Source organism: Branchiostoma lanceolatum, chromosome 4 (genome assembly GCF_035083965.1).
Source record: "Branchiostoma lanceolatum isolate klBraLanc5 chromosome 4, klBraLanc5.hap2, whole genome shotgun sequence".
NCBI lineage: Eukaryota > Metazoa > Chordata > Leptocardii > Amphioxiformes > Branchiostomatidae > Branchiostoma > Branchiostoma lanceolatum.
In genome coordinates, this window is record NC_089725.1 from 19,943,462 (window position 1) to 19,961,644 (window position 18,183).

Below are 18,183 nucleotides of genomic sequence, written 5' to 3' on the forward strand. Positions count from 1 at the left end.
CAGTGTGATTGTGCAGCAGCCTAGCTAGCGATGCGTGTTTTGTCTGATTGCCTCTGAGACGCACACGAGAATGGATCATAAAATAACCTTCCATGTTGACCTTCAATATCATTGTGGATGTCCTTTGCATCCTGAAGGTCAAATATTTGAATGTGTTTGACAGGAGTCAGTTACATGTAGCTTCCTTGTGTCTATAATTCTGTAATGTAATTTCATGTATGGATGGGTTATTCCACTTACACATACTTCCCCAGGACACAGATTTTTCTTAAGGGTGTTGTAAGTGTGTTGTACTAACAGTGCAAGTTACCTTTTGGCAAAGGAATAGTACTGCACTCATTTTAAACAGCTTTGTTCATTTGGAACAAGCATTTCCTGATAAAATCAACTGCACCTAGGGGACCCTTCTTTAGAATGAAAGCATCATCTGTCAACATGTCTCATAAACCTGTCACTGTTCCTTTTATGAGCACAAAGAATTGCTGATCCATAAAGATAAGAAAAGCCTTCATCCTCAAGCAAGGATTAAAGAACAACATTTCAGGGATGTAGATATCAATAATTGTGGTTGTTGACTTTGTAGACTTTGAGTATAGGTATGAAGGTGGATGTGTGCCTGCTAAGGCCACATCAAATCAATTTGTCAGCAACTTTGTTCTTAGAGTTAGATTAACAAAATAAAGTTATATATTGAACTAGAAGATTAGCATGAGTCTTTACCTTAGTGCACAAAGGTTCAAGGGATTGAATATAAAGCCAGATTCATGTCTTACTCCCAGCCTTCTGTTCTCATGTTCTAAATGTTTATCATTTTGTTGAAACATCTGAGATTGAAGCAAATGAATTGGTGTGTGTGGCCCAAAGATTAAGAATGTTATCCAAACATTGATCTTGGTGATCTCTTACCCTGCCCAGGAGAGGTGGTGTGCCCTTATAACGACCTTGTGGGCAGGAGGTGCATCAACGAGGTTTACAACATTCCTGTGGACAAGCTGTATGAGATGCTCTTCAGTCAGGAGTCAGACTTCTTCCAGGAGTTCCACGCCTCCAGAAAAACATTCGGTACACGAACTTCTCTACATGTCAGAAACTCAAACTGTATTTGAGGCATCTTGTGTATATTTGCTGTATATTGCATTTCTATAATCTTCACATTTGTAAAGACATGTATATTTTGTTACGGCTAACTCGCTTGTTTTTCATCCATGATTTTGAGTGGAATTATTCAAGTCACTTAACTTTGTCCTTCCCCCAGACTTGGTGATCGGATCATGGCAGGACAGAGAAGATGGGGACCAAACCAGACAGTTGACCTACACCCTCACTCTCAACGCCTCCTTTGGACCAAAAACATCTGCTTCCACAGAAACACAGGTAGGCTGGACACTCATACCAATCAGCAGATTTCTATGCCTAAAGTGGGATTTTGAGCCCCAGTTTTGCTTACAACCTGTACTTATTGTACGTTCTCAAATTTTGTGAATGTGCATTTGTTTTGACCTGAGGAAGAAACGCTTGAATAGGACTTCAGTTCCAAAGCAGTCTTACTGCACATTTTTCACCAGCTGTCACCACATCTGTCATATGTTACCATTACATAAAATCATCTCCACACATCCTTGTAAAATACTTGAGTCTTGAATTGTTATTTGAAGGACAGTATATCCCTGCACTCTAGTAATCATGTGACTTTTTTCCGACCAGATCTCTCACGACAGTAAACCTGGGCTGTTCTATGTGGTGGACTGTGAAATTGTCAACGGTGGGATTCCATATGGGGAGAACTTTTACGTCCTGAACAGATACTGCCTTAACAGAGTTACTAGCTATCAAAGTAGACTCAGGTAAGGCTGCTTTTGGTTTTTACATTGCTGCCATCTCCTGTGTTATAATTCTAGTTGACATGTGGCCTCTTTGTACATTGCAAGTCATGGGCCAATGAACCTTAAGGTGTTTCATTAGCCCTGTACTTCAGTATGAGGTCAGCAGCAATGATGGAAGATACCAATGAAACTGTTTTGGATTCCAAGGCATTCTTTTTTCGTGATATCGTGTAATTTGCATGTATACTTTATGGTGAGTTCATTTTTAGGAGAATGTTGAAGAACATAGGCTCCGTATTGTTTAGTCAATTTGAAACATTTTTTTTCCTTCTTAACTCAGGGTAAGCAGTGAAATCAAGTACAGAAAAACTGTTTGGGGCCTGGTGAAGAATATCATAGAAAAGAATGCTGGTCATGGACTTCAGGAAAACTTTAAGCATTTAGGTAAGTTTTGCTTTTCTTAAGTTTGCAATTTATAATGATTCAGGTCTCAAGTTTCACATGAGCAGCTTTTCTATGCCAAGCAGACCTAATCCTATCATACCGTCTCCTCTTTGACTTGTTTTAACAGTGGGTTCTCAAAGGAGCATAAGTCTGTGGGACGTATGGGGGAAATGTGAACATTTTATTCCAATGTTCAAGCAAATGAACTACAGGACAAACAGTAAATAAGGGCACAACAGGCCTAGCTAAATTGCCTTTTTTTTGTCCATCCAGGCCGGCATTTAGACAAAGTCTCTGACGCCTGTCAGCCACCGACACCCAGGAAAAACAAGGGTCTGGCCAGCAGCGTACGGCGGAGAAAACGAGCGTCCAGCTACACGTACCAGCCACGCCCACCGGAGATCTCCATCACAGGCCCACAGTCTGCAGCTGCACCCAACCCCAGCCTGGCCAGCATGGCTCCTACCCTCACCAGAAGTAAGTCTAAACAGGGCTACCTAAAGGATCACTGGTCGCAGAAAACACAAACAGTTGTACATGTACAGGACTACACTGCTCATGTCAACAGAACCTGTTCAATTGTTCGGGAGAACTTCTAAAATCTCAAACCTTAGCCCAATTCCATGCTACTTTAGGGTATTGCACCTGGGAGGTTTTTTTATCAGTGGGGGAACTTGAGGGTTGCTAATATTTTACCAGTCAGACAGAAAAGGTTACTCATATATCGTTTTCTTAGTCCAAAAGCACAGCCGCAGTGACAGTCGCCACAGGGGTGCAGACAGGGCGGGAGAGAATGATTCCTTCAGGAGCCACCAGGGCAGGATGGCAGGTGCAGATGTCAGACTTTATGAAAAGACACAAGAAAGCAAATTCAACTAAACATTGATTCAGCAAAGAAATGGGAAAATGACAATTTCACTCTAATTTGTGCAGATTAAAAATCAACCGTGGATGTTTGTAACAGAATAAATTAAACTGATCCATGAAAATAGAAATAAGATTCATGGAATCCAATTCTACAGAGAATTCTTTAAAACTGAAGGCTATAACGGATTCAGGAGACTGCATTTACTCCTTACAGCTGTAGGTCAAATGATTAAATTAAACGATCATAAACAATGAATAAAACTGTGTTACCCTCACGGTCAGAATAAGTTATAAGACCAAATCACATCCAATCTTTTTTTATGTTGATAAAACGTTTCTGACAGATAGCTAAAGTCTTGTGTCCTCAAGTAATATAGCTAGTTATAATGATCAAACAGCTGATTTGATTGCAATAAACTCAGAGAAAATTCACTAGTGTTGACAGAAATGATCACAACAAAATTTACATGATTGTATGTAGGTCCATGAACTGTTTTTCAAACAGTGCCAATCATCTCTGTAATCATAAGGTAAGAAAATTTTGCTTTTGCCCATCCCAATTGATATTTTTAAATGAAAGGTGCCTCTTGAATCCCCAGAACTAACAGAACTGTTGTTCAGAACCCTGATTAACCACAGTTATTGTCTGCCTCACAGCAAAGACCCGGGAGGACCTCAGCCTCAGCCAACCGTGGCCCATAGATGTGGACGCACACAAGTGTCTCCTGGCTATCTGTATCATGTAAGTGTTAAACATTTTGAACATAGTGAATAACATGCTGTAACCTTAATTTTATAATCATACAAAAACAAATATGCTGCAAAGATGTCCTTATTGGCAAAAAATGTGTACCATCATGATCAGCAAGTCAAAGTTAAGATGAAAACTAGCAATGGTCAAATCATATGTTGCTGCCATATATGTAGCATGTAGCATTGTGTCGTTTGATCATATTCAACACCTTGCCAGTGTGGTTCCACCTAAACAAGAAGTGGAGATGCTGTTTGTTTTGACTGGTCCTCTGAAATGACCATGTAGTCATACACATCTTCTACTATAACACTTGTCTCTCTGCAGTCTGGTGTGCCTGTTACTGCTGAACCTGCTGGTGATGTACAGAGTTTGGTCGTTAGAACGTGCCACCAGCGGTCTGCAGCCATGGCCTGCTAAAGATGTCAGCTGGAGCAGGTGAGTGTTGTGTCCTGCATTGTACACAGCATGGTAGAACTACAACAGAATGAGAGACTATGCTGTAAGTGTCATGAAACTTGTGTCGAAAAATGAGGACATACTGTGCCTTACCTTACATCCATCCATCCTCATTTAGTGGAGGGTTAGGAATTGTAGCTTCCCTTAGACCTTCCTTTCTTGTGCTGTATGTGTGCAGTCAGCTAGAGACATCCTAGTGCATCCCTGGACATGATGTTCAGTCAAAAAATGTCATCCATAAGGTCTAGTTACTCTGACATAATGTCTGTATCTAGTAACACCCACAGCCTAATGTCTGTACTTTTGTTCTGTGTTGATATGTTGGATATGTACACTTCCTGATCAATGCCACCAGAGAGGCTACATGTAGTGTTCACCTGTATCAGACCCAGTAATTATAACACCCCCATCCTAATGTCTGTGTTCTGTGTTGTACCCAGTAATTATAACACACCCGGCCTAATGTCTGTGTTTCATGTCATACCCAGTAACACCCCCAGGAGTCCTGAGGAGTGGATCCAGCTCCTCCAGCAGCAGCAGCAGTTCCACGAGGCGGAGCTGCACAGGTGGCGCGAGGTGCTGGCCACGTCCGTCACGCTCTTAGATCAGGTACGATGACAGACGTAGCTTACAGTACTGAACATGATGCTTCCAAATGCCTTGTTCTGGAAGATATAGGCTATTGTAAGAAACAGCAAGTGACTTTGTGAGCTACTGGGTGTTAAGAAATCAGGGTAGACAGAGTATTGTTATGTTGTGTTTGCCAAGGGACGGGTCATTTACAGGTGTCTAGGTATAGAGAAGTAATTCATACCTACTTAGTTGTACATGTAATCCCTTTATCAGTATACTATTGTTGGACACCTTTGTGCATTGGTCAGTGTGAAGTATTTGAGACACTTCTTTTATTCAAATGCTTGAGAAGAGTTTATGTATAGGCACCAGGAGGCCATTGTTGTTGCCAAGTACAAACTAAATAAGCCAAGAAGTAACTTTACTTTTTCCCCTTGTTCCAGATGCGAGCTTCCTTGTCAGGACTCTCTCATGATGTCAAGACAAAAGTAGACAATCCTATGGCACCTGAAACGCCTGTACACAGCGATGATAAAGACTTGTAACACACAGAGAGATTCAACTTGCTGCCATCTTTGCAAATACACGAGTGTTCAGAGCTTACATCATGGTTTACATGTATCATGGGACTCTGGAAAGCCCCACTGCTTCACTGAAAGTTTTGGCAAGTTGTGAATAAAATAGTATTTTTGCCATAACATCCTTGTTGATTCCTGGATGTGACAAGTATAGTGTATGTGCTGGTTACGACTCGCCCCCTCTGGAGGGAAGCCGTCTGCTCCGGCCCACAGCAGAGCTGATGGAGTTTGCTAAACTCCCAGAAAGAGAGATCAAACTTTAAAAAGTATTGTGGAATTTCTTTTTTGTGAAATTTTGTGGAGGATATATACACTTCCTGCATCAATCCCACCAGAGGCTACATGTAGTGCCCACCTGTATCATCCCTGTGGCCTGCCTGTGACACAGAGAACAGACCAAGGCACCAGGGCACAGATTCATATCCAATAACCCAGTACTGTAAGCCAAGCTGTCTGCCAAAGTCTCAAGTAGATCAGCTGTGGCCAAGTAATAGATGCTGCTGAGAGGGTCCTTTCTAGGCTTAATGCCATTTATAAGAGATGTAAATATTGATATGGAGAGATTGCATTTTTCAAAGTATAGTAATGATATTAACTTAAAGAAAGATTTAAAAGATGTCTATTGCACTTGTATACTAAACGTTTGAAATGCTGCAATGTTTGAACTTTCAATCTGCGTGTCTGGTTACAGATACTGTGTGTACTGTATGTCAGGGAGAAGGCTTTCTTAGGAAATGTTTCCTTGTCACCACCTGTTACCTGTTCAAGCTCTTCACCTACAAACCCACATATTAGACACTTCATGAGCTGAGTAGTCACACTTCACTGATGAAAAGATGAGTGAATCGTGAATAGCTTCATCATGTTGGTAGAACATGGCATATTGGAGTTTTGTACACAACTAAGTTCTTCTTACCTGCCAGTGTTTCTGTCCAGTCATTATAGCCTGGAGGAAGGTAGCAGACAGACCACGGAAATGTTGGCAAATATGAGGGCTTCTTTGTCCAGTATCCAAAGTTGTGTGATATTCATCATCAGTGGATATGTTTGTGTCGTCTGTTGTACATGTAATTCATGATTTCATCATCAGCAGCATATTTTTGGTCATGTTGCCAACTTTTGGACCTGCTGTAGCCAATGTGTGTTCCACGATGTCATAAACACTTTCCGAGTGTTAGGTTTTAGTGTTGCAAAGTTGTGCTGTGAAGTTGCTGCATTTTATAATGATGCCTGCTGTTGCTGTTGTGAGCAGATTTTGCTGCAATTTATGTGTGACTGTGTTTATATGGACTTCTCATCTGTGATGTGTGTGTGGTAGTTTGTAGTGATATGGTATTTACACTGGTATCCATGCCTGGTCTGTGCATTTACACTGAAATACCATTTGTCAGTTGTGTGAATACACAAATGTACATGTACCATCTTGATTTAAGTTTATTTGTCACCATGTATTTGCACAAATATGTGTGTTTGTTTCCACCTCAAATTGATCCCTAAACTTTAAGTCGTGTTTGTGTTTACGCACTGTGTGTGTCTACACTACTTCCCCATTTCTGTTCTATGTGTAGGTGTATGTTTACACACTATGTGTGAAAAAACTGATAATGTCCTTTAAAAAAAAACTGTGAGTTGTGCCAATTGTAGCTTTTCCATGTTACTTAGGTCTGTTTGCCTTGGTTTGCTCATTCTGTTTTTATTTAAGGTTTGTGAGCACATAGAAGTCACATAAGTTGCACATTTGTATGAAAAGGAAGTAGAAACTCCTGTACATGTACAGACACTGTTTGTATGTAATATATACACTTCTAGTACTCCTAATCATTCCTTCAGCACAGGTGCTGTTAAGAATGCCTCACCTATCTCTGTATGTTTTAAAAGAAGACTGAGTATAAATACCACCATAGAGTGCAATTAGTATATGATAGACATGATAGATTTTTTCTGAATTTAAGAAAGAATGAAGTGACAATTGTCACCTGTCTTTGTAGTTGACAGAAGCCGACAAGACCATCACTTATGAAACTGAACGTTTATGTTGTCAACAAGACTCAGTGTTTTGGTCGAACTCAAATAAGGTAGAGCTGTACTTGAGTCAGTTTGTGTTGTAGATGACCTTAGTTTTTGTCAGTAGACAAAATGGCACTTAACTTAGCCTTTGTCTGTTAACTATAGATAAGTTTTCAGAATGCCAACACAGAAAGTGCAATATTACAGTATTAGTTGGGATCATTGTTTCCAGCAAGAGAGATTGTGAATTTGTGTTTGTTAGATAAAATCTGTACTTTCCTTAGAAGGTACCAGTAATAAACTAGAGTGTTGTTGAGGATCCAAGTAAACAAGACTACCCATCGTTTTTCTATCTTCTCAGAATTTGTTAAAATATTGACATTATATGAATGAATCAGTAACAAATGAATGGTTAAGAGAATAAGTACTGCTTAGCCATTGGTGAATACATGTAACACTATGAGGGTACAACTTGCCAAGATTTCTTTTTTTAGGATGTAATCTTGATGTTTAATATCTACCTGTAACAGCACATGTCACACAGACTGCCTTGGACAGGTTTGATGATACCATTTGTAAAGTCTTATTTCAATCCAAGCCAGCAAAGCGAGATTCTTCCCTCCTCCTTTGACACTGTAAGGAATATCTCTGACTTAAGTAAAGGTGTTCGGTGATAGCAAGTTATGGCTTGCTGTCAGCCATTGGATCATTAAACAGGCTACACCAACAACCTATATTCTGTCCAGATTCCACAGTAAATATACAGAAGATTGTTTCTGAATATACAGAATATTTGGTTGTAATATGAATACCGAGGAGGCAGTTAGAATTGTCTGATCATGAGAACAGGGTTTCATGTCATATCTCTCCAGTACGATGTTGGTCCTTCCCTGCCCCCTTAAGGTAAGCCCTGACAGTGGACACCCTTTGCACATGACATATGCCTAAGTGGTTGTTGTCTTAATCTGTGCATCATATAGATGATAGTCCACCTTTCTAGTATACCAAGTTTCTGTAAAAAGGTGTGAAATTTGAAAATTCTGATACATAAGATGTAGATTTTGGTATGATGAGTCGAGCCAGTCACACAAGGTACATGCTGCTAAGGTACAGGGTGGATCAAAGCTACAGCTTTTCAAGGGCAGTAGAAACTACATGTACAGCTCTAAAGGTTTTTTTGTTGTTAAATTAGGTGTCATTGAGAGTTATGAAGAAAAATTGTGAAAGACTGGACAAGATATCAGTAGACATCAACAAGTACACAAAACTAATTTTCACATTCTTAACTTTTGAATCTGAGAGACAAGCAATGAAATTGATAGATTTGTGAATATTTTAGATACAAATTTGTGTGATCATATTCTTAATCACCCAGACAATGGATGACTGTCTATAAGAATGCTTGTGGTATTCCCAACCTTTAGTTCATTTTCCTTGTAAAGCCTTGTCTGTTGTGTTTCAGTTCTTTGAAGTAAGGAAAAATACTACTGATGTTATAGCTGTTTCTGCACCCTATTAAAGATGACAAGAAGATTAATGAAGTTCACAATGATGGAGAATAAAGGATACTACAACGCCATGCATTGTTTGTGTCATGTTGCACTGCAGATGTGGATGTAGACTTTGAGTAACTTCAGGAAAATGGAATTTCCCAAAATGTTGCATTTTGTAGCAATGTCTTGGGTAACGTTACCTGAAACGAAGATTAGCACGACTGATTCTCATATACGGGTCCCCCAATATACCTGCATTTTAGGGGAAGTGTTACATAACTGCTCTGCGACAACATGTTTTAGTTTCACACCACTGTTGAATTATAGAAGGGGGAGGGGTCGCAACGCTTGCTCAAAACCTTTACAGAATTGTCACTTTCATTCAGAACAACCTGCAGCGCCTTCATTCGTTTTTATCCAGAACTGCACGGTAGAACGGGAGACCGGTATTTGCGAAGCATATAACTTATGAACGGTGTACTATTCTCGACCTCACGTGTATACACTTTCTGATACAATGAATAATGAGGTTCTAGCTCGTACGTTTCCCACGTGTAAGAACTCAGTGCATGTATTTCTTTAAATTCCTACTTGAGCTTCTCTGTGCAAAAGTAATGATTCTGAAAAAAAAAATCACAATTCCTGCTGGTTGATGGGCTGAGTGTGACTCTCTCTTCTATATTTAAGCTGATATGATATGATATGCTATGCTTCGCATAGTCTGAATAATGAACGTCTGAGAGGGTCCCCTAACAGAGCTGATTTAACTTGTCGGACGAGTGTCGGTCTCAGCACAGAACGTTTGACCCCAGACCGTTTACACCAGCACCTTTGTTTTGTTACGTGGCTTCGACTCTAAAAACGTCAAAAACATTTTTATCTGGACGGAACGGTCAATTTGGTGCCACCGAGGATAGACGCATCTGTCAATTGATCTTCGCTCGTCTGAGTGGATCCTAGACTGGGCACGACACAATGATTGCAGTGGGTGTTAACCAAGGTGAGTGTTACTCAGTGAAACTGTTGTAAGCGATTGACCCCCACCCACCCAAAACATGGGCCCCAGCTACGATTTGGCTGGTATCATACATTGCACATACAATATTATGTTAGAGTGTTGACGTTTGGCATGTGAATATGTGTGAAGGACTAAACTCATATTTTTACATAATCTTTACATAATTGATGGCAACGTCGGTCTGAGTATAACCAACTCTGGTTTGTGTCCAGAGATTTAGAGAGCAGGATTGTGATGTTGATATAGCTATAGGCCGACTCAGAAGGGCTGGCGTATTTGAATCACCAAATGTTTAACTCCTAGATGTACAGCTGAAGGGTCTGAGGCATTTCGATGTTTCGATGACGTGAATCACGAGGCCCCCTATGTACCGAGAGGAAAACAGGTCAGAGAATATACATGATAATTTACTTCCGCTAACATACCCTGTAAACATATAGGTCAGATAAGTAGCAACAACATATGTTGATAGTGCCGTATCCTGCTGTTGTTCAACAAATTCCTCTGACTCGGAAAGCAGTGTCCATGTTCACTGATATTCCGAAGCCAAGCTATAAACAACATGGAGACACGGGAACACAGAAGAACCAATGTGACCATCCCGAACGACTGATCTTTTCCACCATTAATTGTATTGCATTGCATTGCATTGCATTGCATTTGACTATAATCGCGTGACTAATTCTATATAAGTCGTGACTGCATTTATACACAGTGAGGGACAAAGCCAACATGACTAAACCAATCCTACTGTGGGTCCAAACATCTTTGAAATATAACAAATGCTTCCAAGATAATCAATTCTTAATATATCTTTGTCAGTTACAATGGCCCGGCACTTCATGGACTGGAATATCTTTGTTTATCTCAATTTGTATCAGTTCAGTTGTATTAGCTTTGTAACGTGTGCTTTACATTTTGTGCTGTATCTTGTTCAAGTGGCGACCAAAATGGAATTGTATCAAGTATTATGATTTGAACTAGTTTCCAGTCCCTTCTTTGCTGTAAAGCTATTTAACGTTATATATTACTTGAATGTCTGTTCATTTTGTTGATTTCAGGCCGCGTTCCTCTCCTATGGCGTTACGAGTGACCAAGCGGCGGTGCGCGAGGGCATTGCTATTTGCCATGGCGGCATTGCTGGTGATTTGGACCGGCAGAAACCTTTCCAATGCCATTTCCTCTGCAGAGTATGTATATCTACCTAAAGCTCCTATAGCAAGAGAATACAAGGGAAGACAGCCACGTAATGCCCTACTGGACGATAATCTGCTAGTTAACGGTAGCGCTGTCTACATTTACAAGAACAGGACAACGGGAAAGTGGGGAACGCTCCCTGTGACGTCACCAATACTCAGTGTGAACTTTACTGTCAACCTGACGGACCTTCAGGGGGCGTTTTCGTCACCATGGCAACCGCAGCCAGCCAACAAGAGGAGACTGCAGTACGTAATTCGAAAGTTCATCCATCAGTTAAGATAGAATACACCTGCGTAGTTTCGGGCTAATAAATGACAGTAACTGTGTTTACGCTGGTACGAACGAATGCTACATATGTGATAACGTTAACATGTACATTTATATAGTAGAGTGGATTCATTCCTCAAGCTAACCGACATCTTTCACACCGCAGTCGTTCCTCAGTAAGACATCTGAAGCCGCGTAGTTCCTGTGTAGGACTTTTATTCAGTCTAGTACCACGACAGGTTTCGCGTTACAGCTTTTTCAAGTGTACAGACTAAATGACATGTACATTTGATATGTGTACCTATGTGTTATAGGGCCGATCTGGAGAAGTGCTGCTCTGCACGACGCATGGCCGTCCTTACACAACAGAACACTGAGCCGGACCAGTACATCCCCAGTGCCTTCCCTAACCTCACCGAGTACATCAGTCCCGAGTACCACAGGACCTTCCCTAAGGTGAACCATTTAGTCTTACTACTTCATCAGAATCCTGTCTCACTGCCACACTAACGTAGAGTCTACAAATGTTGTGCAGAGTGGTGTAGGCATAAAGCTTTATTTTCTGTGTTGATTACAATTTCAAAACAGCGTCCTCTCAGTTGCGCACACAGAACGTCATATTGAATGATGAAGCAGTCGTTGACGTTATCGTCATCTTTGTGTGTGTGCAGAAGTCCCCGTTCCCTGAGAAGCGGTTCGGCCGCTGTGCTGTGGTCGGGAACGGTGGGATTCTGCGGGACAGCAAATGTGCCGCGGAGATCGACTCCGCAGACTTTGTCTTCAGGTGAGGTTTAGAAACAAATATCGTTGAAATCTTAATGATAATTATCATGAAAATATTGATGAAGTGAATACTGATATCACATTACAATTGTTATAACAAAACTGGTTTTAGAACGTACCCACATGCCTTTTGATTTTCGAACGAAGGTGTTGATTTGCTATTCTCATGACGTAAAAGTATTGGTTTGTGATAAGCAACATTCGATTGTAGAAACGATTCCATTTCCACTGTGGTGATGCTGATTTAATGAAGTTCGCTGTCCGGTGTCCGGATAATGGCTTTGAACGGTCATGTCAAACAATTTTAATCCTTTGAACCCAAGTTACCCAACTGACATAAAGACACGAAGATTCGTCAAGAACACCATGAAATAAAGTCAGTGTTGTTCCCGAGTTTTAAAGGTGTCGTTCCCATGTTCCAGATGTAACCTCCCGCCCTTGACAGTAGACAAGTACAGACCGTGGGTCGGAGTCAAGACAAACTTCACCACCGCGCCCATGTCTATGCTCAAAAAGTGAGTTTTGGCTTGTAACTCTACTTTTCAAAATTGATCTGTGCCTGATCTGAGGGTTATATGTAAACGGATTTACGGCAGTGTTTTACTGTTTCACATACTCGTTTTCTTTCTCGGCAATGACTTGCAAGTTTCAAAGAATACGACGTCATTACCAAATCTGCACCAATGTAACACATGGCCTCCAAGAACAGTCGATAATGAGATAATTCATATCCTGTCCCATGGATCATACATTGTACAAACTCGGTAAACACTATGATAATTTTAAGGGCAGTTACTGTAGCAATCTACGTGTTGCAGATATCGTCACATGGACGAGAGTGAGCAGGACTTGGAGCGGTTCGTCAGCGACACCATGCAGTACAGCGGCTTCCTCTGCATCAAGAGACCGTCAAGTAAGCAACGTTTGCACACAACATTTGTCACTTTTTCTGTTGAACAATTCCGTATCTTTAGAAAAATATGAAACATATGCCACTTGCAAAATCTGGTGTAGTTTTGTGTTTCTCGTTGTGAATATGACATGTCTGTCACAAACTTCCTGCTGAGGCCTTTGTGTTGACGCATAAGACGAGGATAATAAAGTCGTTCGTTTCTCTCCATCAGACTACAGCACAGCTGGATATAAAGAGTTACAGAGAAGGAGAGGAGACAGTTTGTCCGTTCTGTACGAGAACCCAGAGCACTTTCTGGCCGTCACACAGTACTGGTTAGAGCACGGAATTCCGCGAAAAGCAACGACAGGTACCTCATTGAAATCCAAGCAGATGTAAGGATCTGGTCCGTGTATTAAAATACGTGCACATTGTAAACCATTCACCAACTTCGGTCTCCACCGGGCTCCTTTAGTGGCTGAAACATTCTAGAAAGAGAAAATTGCAAAGAGGGTGAATAGTTTGATAGAGGAGTTAGCAGGCAAGAGAAGGACAATGAGAAGTTGGCCACCACGGAGTTGTCCCTATTCACCCTATTTGACTCATGTAGTCTGTACCTTCTGTTTTCTTTAGTCTCTACCAGACTAACTACGCCAGGGTTTCACTTGCACGCTCCTAAACGGGCGAAATGTGATCTTCACTGTGGACTGACTCTACTGGCTAATTCAATGATTCCTTTTTCTGCCGAATTCTACGATTCATACGCCCGTAAGAGGACCTGGTGGAGGCTAGTTTTTCTTGGTGGTGTGCTTAAAAATAAAATAGTCACAATGCGAAGAATGTGTTTATCAATACTATACTGCCTCTAGCAGTAACAGTTGCCTCCCCCTCCCGCTCCCTCTGCAGGTCTGTACCTGGTGACCACGGCCCTGACCATGTGCGACCACGTGGACGTGTACGGGTTCTGGCCCTTCCCGTTCGGCGGCTGGGGACAGAAGATCCGCTACCACTACTTCTACGCGGCCATCTTTATCGCGCCCTACGCACACGAGATGCCCTCGGAGTTTATCAAGATGGTAGAAATGCATAGACAGGGGATAATCAAAGTTCACATCGACAAGTGTGACAAATGAGTTTCTGGGCTAAATGATCTGCTAATCGTACTTGCTGCGCTTTGTTGTCGTCAATGTCGTCCAGTACAGACTTGTCCTTGTTTTATTCAGTTTACTGACGCTTGGTCGGTGGCACAGATTAGACCTATTTATTATATGTTGAAGGCCAAAAAATTGATGTATTGGTCGCCTCTTTATCGCGCCCTACGCACACGAGATGCCCTCGGAGTTTATCAAGATGGTAGAAATGCATAGACAGGGGATAATCAAAGTTCACATCGACAAGTGTGACAAATAAGTTTATGTGCTAATGATCTGCTAATCGTATTTGCTGCGCTTTGTTGTTGTTAATGTCGTCCAGTACAGACGGTAACGTTACATAACTATGTGGTACACTATTGTCCTTGTTTTATTCAGTTTACTGACGCTTGGTCGGTGGCACAGATTAGACCTATTTATGGCTTGTTGAAGGCCAAAAAAATTATGTATTGGTTATCAACTCATAGGCCATGCTCTTCTAATGTTACGTATTGTAATAAATGTTTCACTGGAACAACACACCTTAATTTTAGACTGATCACTAGGTAAAATCAAAATGAAATGAAATTGAATGAGCACGGTTATCTGTCGTCGTTCATTGTCGTCATTATATATCTATCCCTATGCTGTTAAGGTGAGTTTACAGCTTTTTTTCTGATCAATGATATTCGAATCTATTTCGTTTTTCTTTGTATCTGATCCTGTGAGGTATTGGCGTAGTAATTATCCAGATCATTCATTTCATTGGTGTAAGCTGTAACATTTTTTTAAATTCGGTAGTCCGCAATGGAAGCAACCATGAGATGACACTCGGTGTTTGCGGTAGTTATTTGGTGAAGTTGCCTCTGCAATTCCTTTCTTGGGCGGCGGGTGTCGCTGCAATCATCAACGTTGATACTTTGACTTGGGGCAGCTTTTAAAGAAATTTTATCCTGTGTTGTGCATGTTTCATTCCACATACAGGCTCTTCTGAATGTATCATTATATTTTCACGACGTTTTGATATTGACTAACTTTTTAGGTGTCATGCCTAATGGTAAGTGACAAGTATCTCATCATCATCATAAATACGAGATATATGGTAAACGTATTTTACAACGTTGTTTTTATATTCAATATATAAATGTTATATTACAAACGTCAACTGCGCTGCAATACTACCAACTGTAGGTCTGTACCTAAATCAACAATCTATCAAACGACAATTGTTTGTGCACAAGCTGAGCCTTCACCAACGTTACGTCTATTTCAGCGAAGGGACCGCCTGTGCTTTTCACGTGCTCACGTTGATGCCTTACACCATCAAAACAATTGCGTAAAGCATGTACGTTTTAACACTTGTAACATTCATTGCAGATTATTAACGTTAGGTACGTTAGGTGGTAGCTTATTTCCATGAAGCCAAACTCACTGAGGGAAGACATGGCTAGTTTATTTCTTGTGACTGTCAGCGATTGAGTCATCGGTGCTCGTTCCCCGCGGGGAAAGCGGTTTTAACAGTAGCAAAACATACCGTTTGTTTAGTGAAGGTTCGCTTCACTAAGAAGGAAGGAATGCGTGACCACAGTGAACTTTGGTCTGTACCAGGATCCGCCCAAAACAATGGGCTAGCTGGTTCCCAGTGTGGTTGAGGAAAACACGCGACAGTCGCACGCATTCGACAGAAGTAACAGTTCATCTTTTAGGACGATTTTCCGGATGAATACGGGTGTAAGGATGAGCTGACAATTTGGGTGTAGTAGGGCGTATCCCCGCGTAACGACGGCAAGGGCCACCACCTGTTAAGCCATTGAGTCACATATTCTGCTGTTCCAGTATAAGGACATTCTCCCCCGGAAAAAGCCAATTACCTAATATGCACGGTGTGAGGATTTGCGGTGTCAAACAAATTATTTCTGGACGATTGTTGTTCTAAATACGAATATTTCGTAAAGAGTCTAAAGTGGAATAAACGTAAAAGACTCAACATTCACATTGATAAATGCGACGTCACCGTTACATTGGGCACTGAACAACGGATACAACGTTGGCGTTAAAAAAAAACTTGAAACGTTCAGACGCTTACACATAGGTGTAAAACTAAATGGTTACTATCAATAACTCTAGTGGCGGGTAGATTTAGACAGTGATACGACAGTGAGCCCATTGTTAAGAAGCTATGTACCTCAGGATATCTCGACGTCTGCTGTTGCCGTTTTGACCACAAAATTGAAAAATATTCAGTAGACTGAACATTAATACAAGCTGTGCACTGTCGCATCATTGATTTCATCGGCCCTCACAAAGCGCGAGGGATGATACAGGTGTAACATGTGAGGGGAATCCTTTTTACAAGTTCGGGTATGGTATTGATCATAGAATCGGGATGTAACTTTAGTGATCATGATCTCTGTACATGTACACTTACTAACTTAGCGTTACACCGTATCACTACGAGGGAGGGACGTCATCCATCAGAAGAGCAATAGCGGTACAGGTCCCGCACCGGAACGAGGCTTCCATGGTTTGATTATTTGCATTTGAATAGCGCTACTCAAATATTACACAAAGGTACACAGGAACCCGAGAAGCACGGTTTAAACTTACTAACGCTGAGAGATTCTTGGATATCTGTGGACAGATTATCCACTTCAGCGTTGTTTGAGGAGTATTCTCATCAACGATAACTTTGAGGAACTTCCGAAGCTGCCATCTCCGACCGGACAGGTGTGAATACGGGGAGAAAGTTTGTGAGGAGTGAGGAGGATTTTACGAGTACCTATGCGGATACAGTCTCGGCGATAGTTTGTTTTCGTTTGTACTTATCTAGGGAAAGGCCTTCGTGGCAACTTTCTGAGGAAAAGCGGGATTAGGAAAGCCAGCGTGAGAGCCGAGAGAGGGAAAGTCCACTGTGTGGATAATCCTTTTCCCCGCCAAGCCGTGGAGGAACAGGTGTCTGCTTAGCGGTCCCCTGCATCTCATCCTAATCAAGATGGCGTGCTCTCTCGTCAAAACATAACGGTCCACTACCCGACACCATGGGGAGGACTCTCAGGCTCTCCCGGGGGACTATGATAGCCCCTGTTCTCGTATTACTGCATATCTGGAGCTGCTCGTCACAAGGCTTCTTCCCGAGGCTGGAAAATGTCGGGAAGAACAAGCCCATCTCATCGGACCCCACGCAGGCAACTTGCGGGCTCGCGGGACGTTCCTCGCACTGCAGACCACAGGGCCTTACGTCGTTGCAATTTTGTCCGGTTCAGGACGGTTGTATACAGGACTGTCCTAGGAGAACAGCCACCCCAACCCCTACGGACCTGCTGACCGCCCCTGGAGCGTGCATCACCCAGGACACTAGCGATGTACGGCCGGGAACACAGCCCGGATCTCCCGCCTACATCGTCAGGGACGGCTCGCCGTGCTTCGCCTCGCCCCCCTCCCCACCGAGGCTCGGAGCGGACGGCGCTTTTACACTTAGTGTCTGGCTAAAGCTACAGGACAGCAACAGACCAGGGTAAGTCATAGGTTAAGAATAACATGTTTTTATTCTCTCGGTGAATCGCAATTACCCTCAACGTGTGGTCACCATTTTGTCAGGCCAACCTCTCTCTCCCACACGCCCTATTTCCCTCATCAACATAACCATCCTCACACCGGAGAGTAAGCCCGCCCCACTGTCCACTCTAAACAAAGAAAATACAAGGTCACCCTGCAAATAACCTCATTTTCAGCAGGATTTGACAGAAAGCTTATAAATGGTGGTGCACTGGCAGATGGAAGGTTGCCATGGCAACATGATGCTACAGGATTAAATGTCTAGATTACCCACAGATATACTCCAGCTGTGTATGGTTCCAGTCTGTCATTAGATGCCGAAATGCCTCAATATCCATGTGGA

The 18,183-nt window shown here is 41.9% G+C and overlaps 3 protein-coding genes across 24 annotated transcripts in view; all 3 read left to right on the forward strand.

Annotated features, from left to right (window-relative positions):
* The window catches only part of LOC136433195 (protein Aster-B-like), a 58,132-nt gene extending 49,051 nt beyond the window's left edge, over positions 1 to 9,081 (forward strand). For 18 of the 19 annotated variants that reach the window (XM_066425123.1, XM_066425125.1, XM_066425122.1 and 15 more), the window contains 10 exons: positions 916 to 1,062; positions 1,256 to 1,374; positions 1,705 to 1,844; positions 2,164 to 2,267; positions 2,541 to 2,744; positions 3,004 to 3,096; positions 3,792 to 3,876; positions 4,213 to 4,323; positions 4,833 to 4,953; positions 5,361 to 9,081. In XM_066425123.1, the coding sequence (XP_066281220.1) occupies positions 916 to 1,062; positions 1,256 to 1,374; positions 1,705 to 1,844; positions 2,164 to 2,267; positions 2,541 to 2,744; positions 3,004 to 3,096; positions 3,792 to 3,876; positions 4,213 to 4,323; positions 4,833 to 4,953; positions 5,361 to 5,462 (1,226 nt within the window). In that variant the 3' untranslated portion in view covers positions 5,463 to 9,081. The remainder of the gene's footprint in view (positions 1 to 915; positions 1,063 to 1,255; positions 1,375 to 1,704; positions 1,845 to 2,163; positions 2,268 to 2,540; positions 2,745 to 3,003; positions 3,097 to 3,791; positions 3,877 to 4,212; positions 4,324 to 4,832; positions 4,954 to 5,360) is intronic. The other variant, XM_066425128.1, reaches the window with a different exon arrangement.
* Positions 9,082 to 9,721: 640 nt separating this feature from the next.
* On the forward strand, positions 9,722 to 14,890 carry LOC136433199 (alpha-2,8-sialyltransferase 8E-like). Of its 4 annotated transcripts, none has more exons than XM_066425145.1 (9): positions 9,722 to 9,995; positions 10,325 to 10,398; positions 11,075 to 11,458; positions 11,795 to 11,936; positions 12,092 to 12,264; positions 12,686 to 12,778; positions 13,082 to 13,176; positions 13,388 to 13,550; positions 14,062 to 14,890. In XM_066425145.1, exons 2-9 carry the CDS (start codon positions 10,379 to 10,381, stop codon positions 14,243 to 14,245), a joined length of 1,254 nt encoding a protein of 417 aa, XP_066281242.1. In that variant the 5' UTR covers positions 9,722 to 9,995; positions 10,325 to 10,378; the 3' UTR covers positions 14,246 to 14,890. The 4 variants fall into 4 exon arrangements, with proteins under 4 accessions (XP_066281242.1, XP_066281241.1, XP_066281239.1 ...); XM_066425144.1 differs by having other exon boundaries at positions 9,726 to 9,995; positions 10,317 to 10,398; positions 13,388 to 13,525; XM_066425142.1 differs by having other exon boundaries at positions 9,726 to 9,995; positions 13,388 to 13,525.
* Positions 14,891 to 16,828: 1,938 nt separating this feature from the next.
* Positions 16,829 to 18,183, forward strand: part of LOC136433433 (usherin-like) — a 52,890-nt gene continuing 51,535 nt past the window's right edge. Inside the window, exon 1 of the mRNA XM_066425637.1 lies at positions 16,829 to 17,799. Coding sequence (XP_066281734.1) covers positions 17,324 to 17,799 — 476 coding nt within the window. The 5' untranslated portion in view covers positions 16,829 to 17,323. The remainder of the gene's footprint in view (positions 17,800 to 18,183) is intronic.

What these genes read in the sequence shown, in the direction of transcription:
- LOC136433199 (XM_066425144.1), top strand. Translation starts at nt 10,379, where the DNA reads ATGTACCGAGAGGAAAACAG. An exon ending in TCCGCAGACTTTGTCTTCAG is followed by an intron (nt 12,265 to 12,685) that starts GTGAGGTTTAGA and finishes CCCATGTTCCAG; the next exon opens with ATGTAACCTCCCGCCCTTGA. An exon ending in CCCATGTCTATGCTCAAAAA is followed by an intron (nt 12,779 to 13,081) that starts GTGAGTTTTGGC and finishes TACGTGTTGCAG; the next exon opens with ATATCGTCACATGGACGAGA.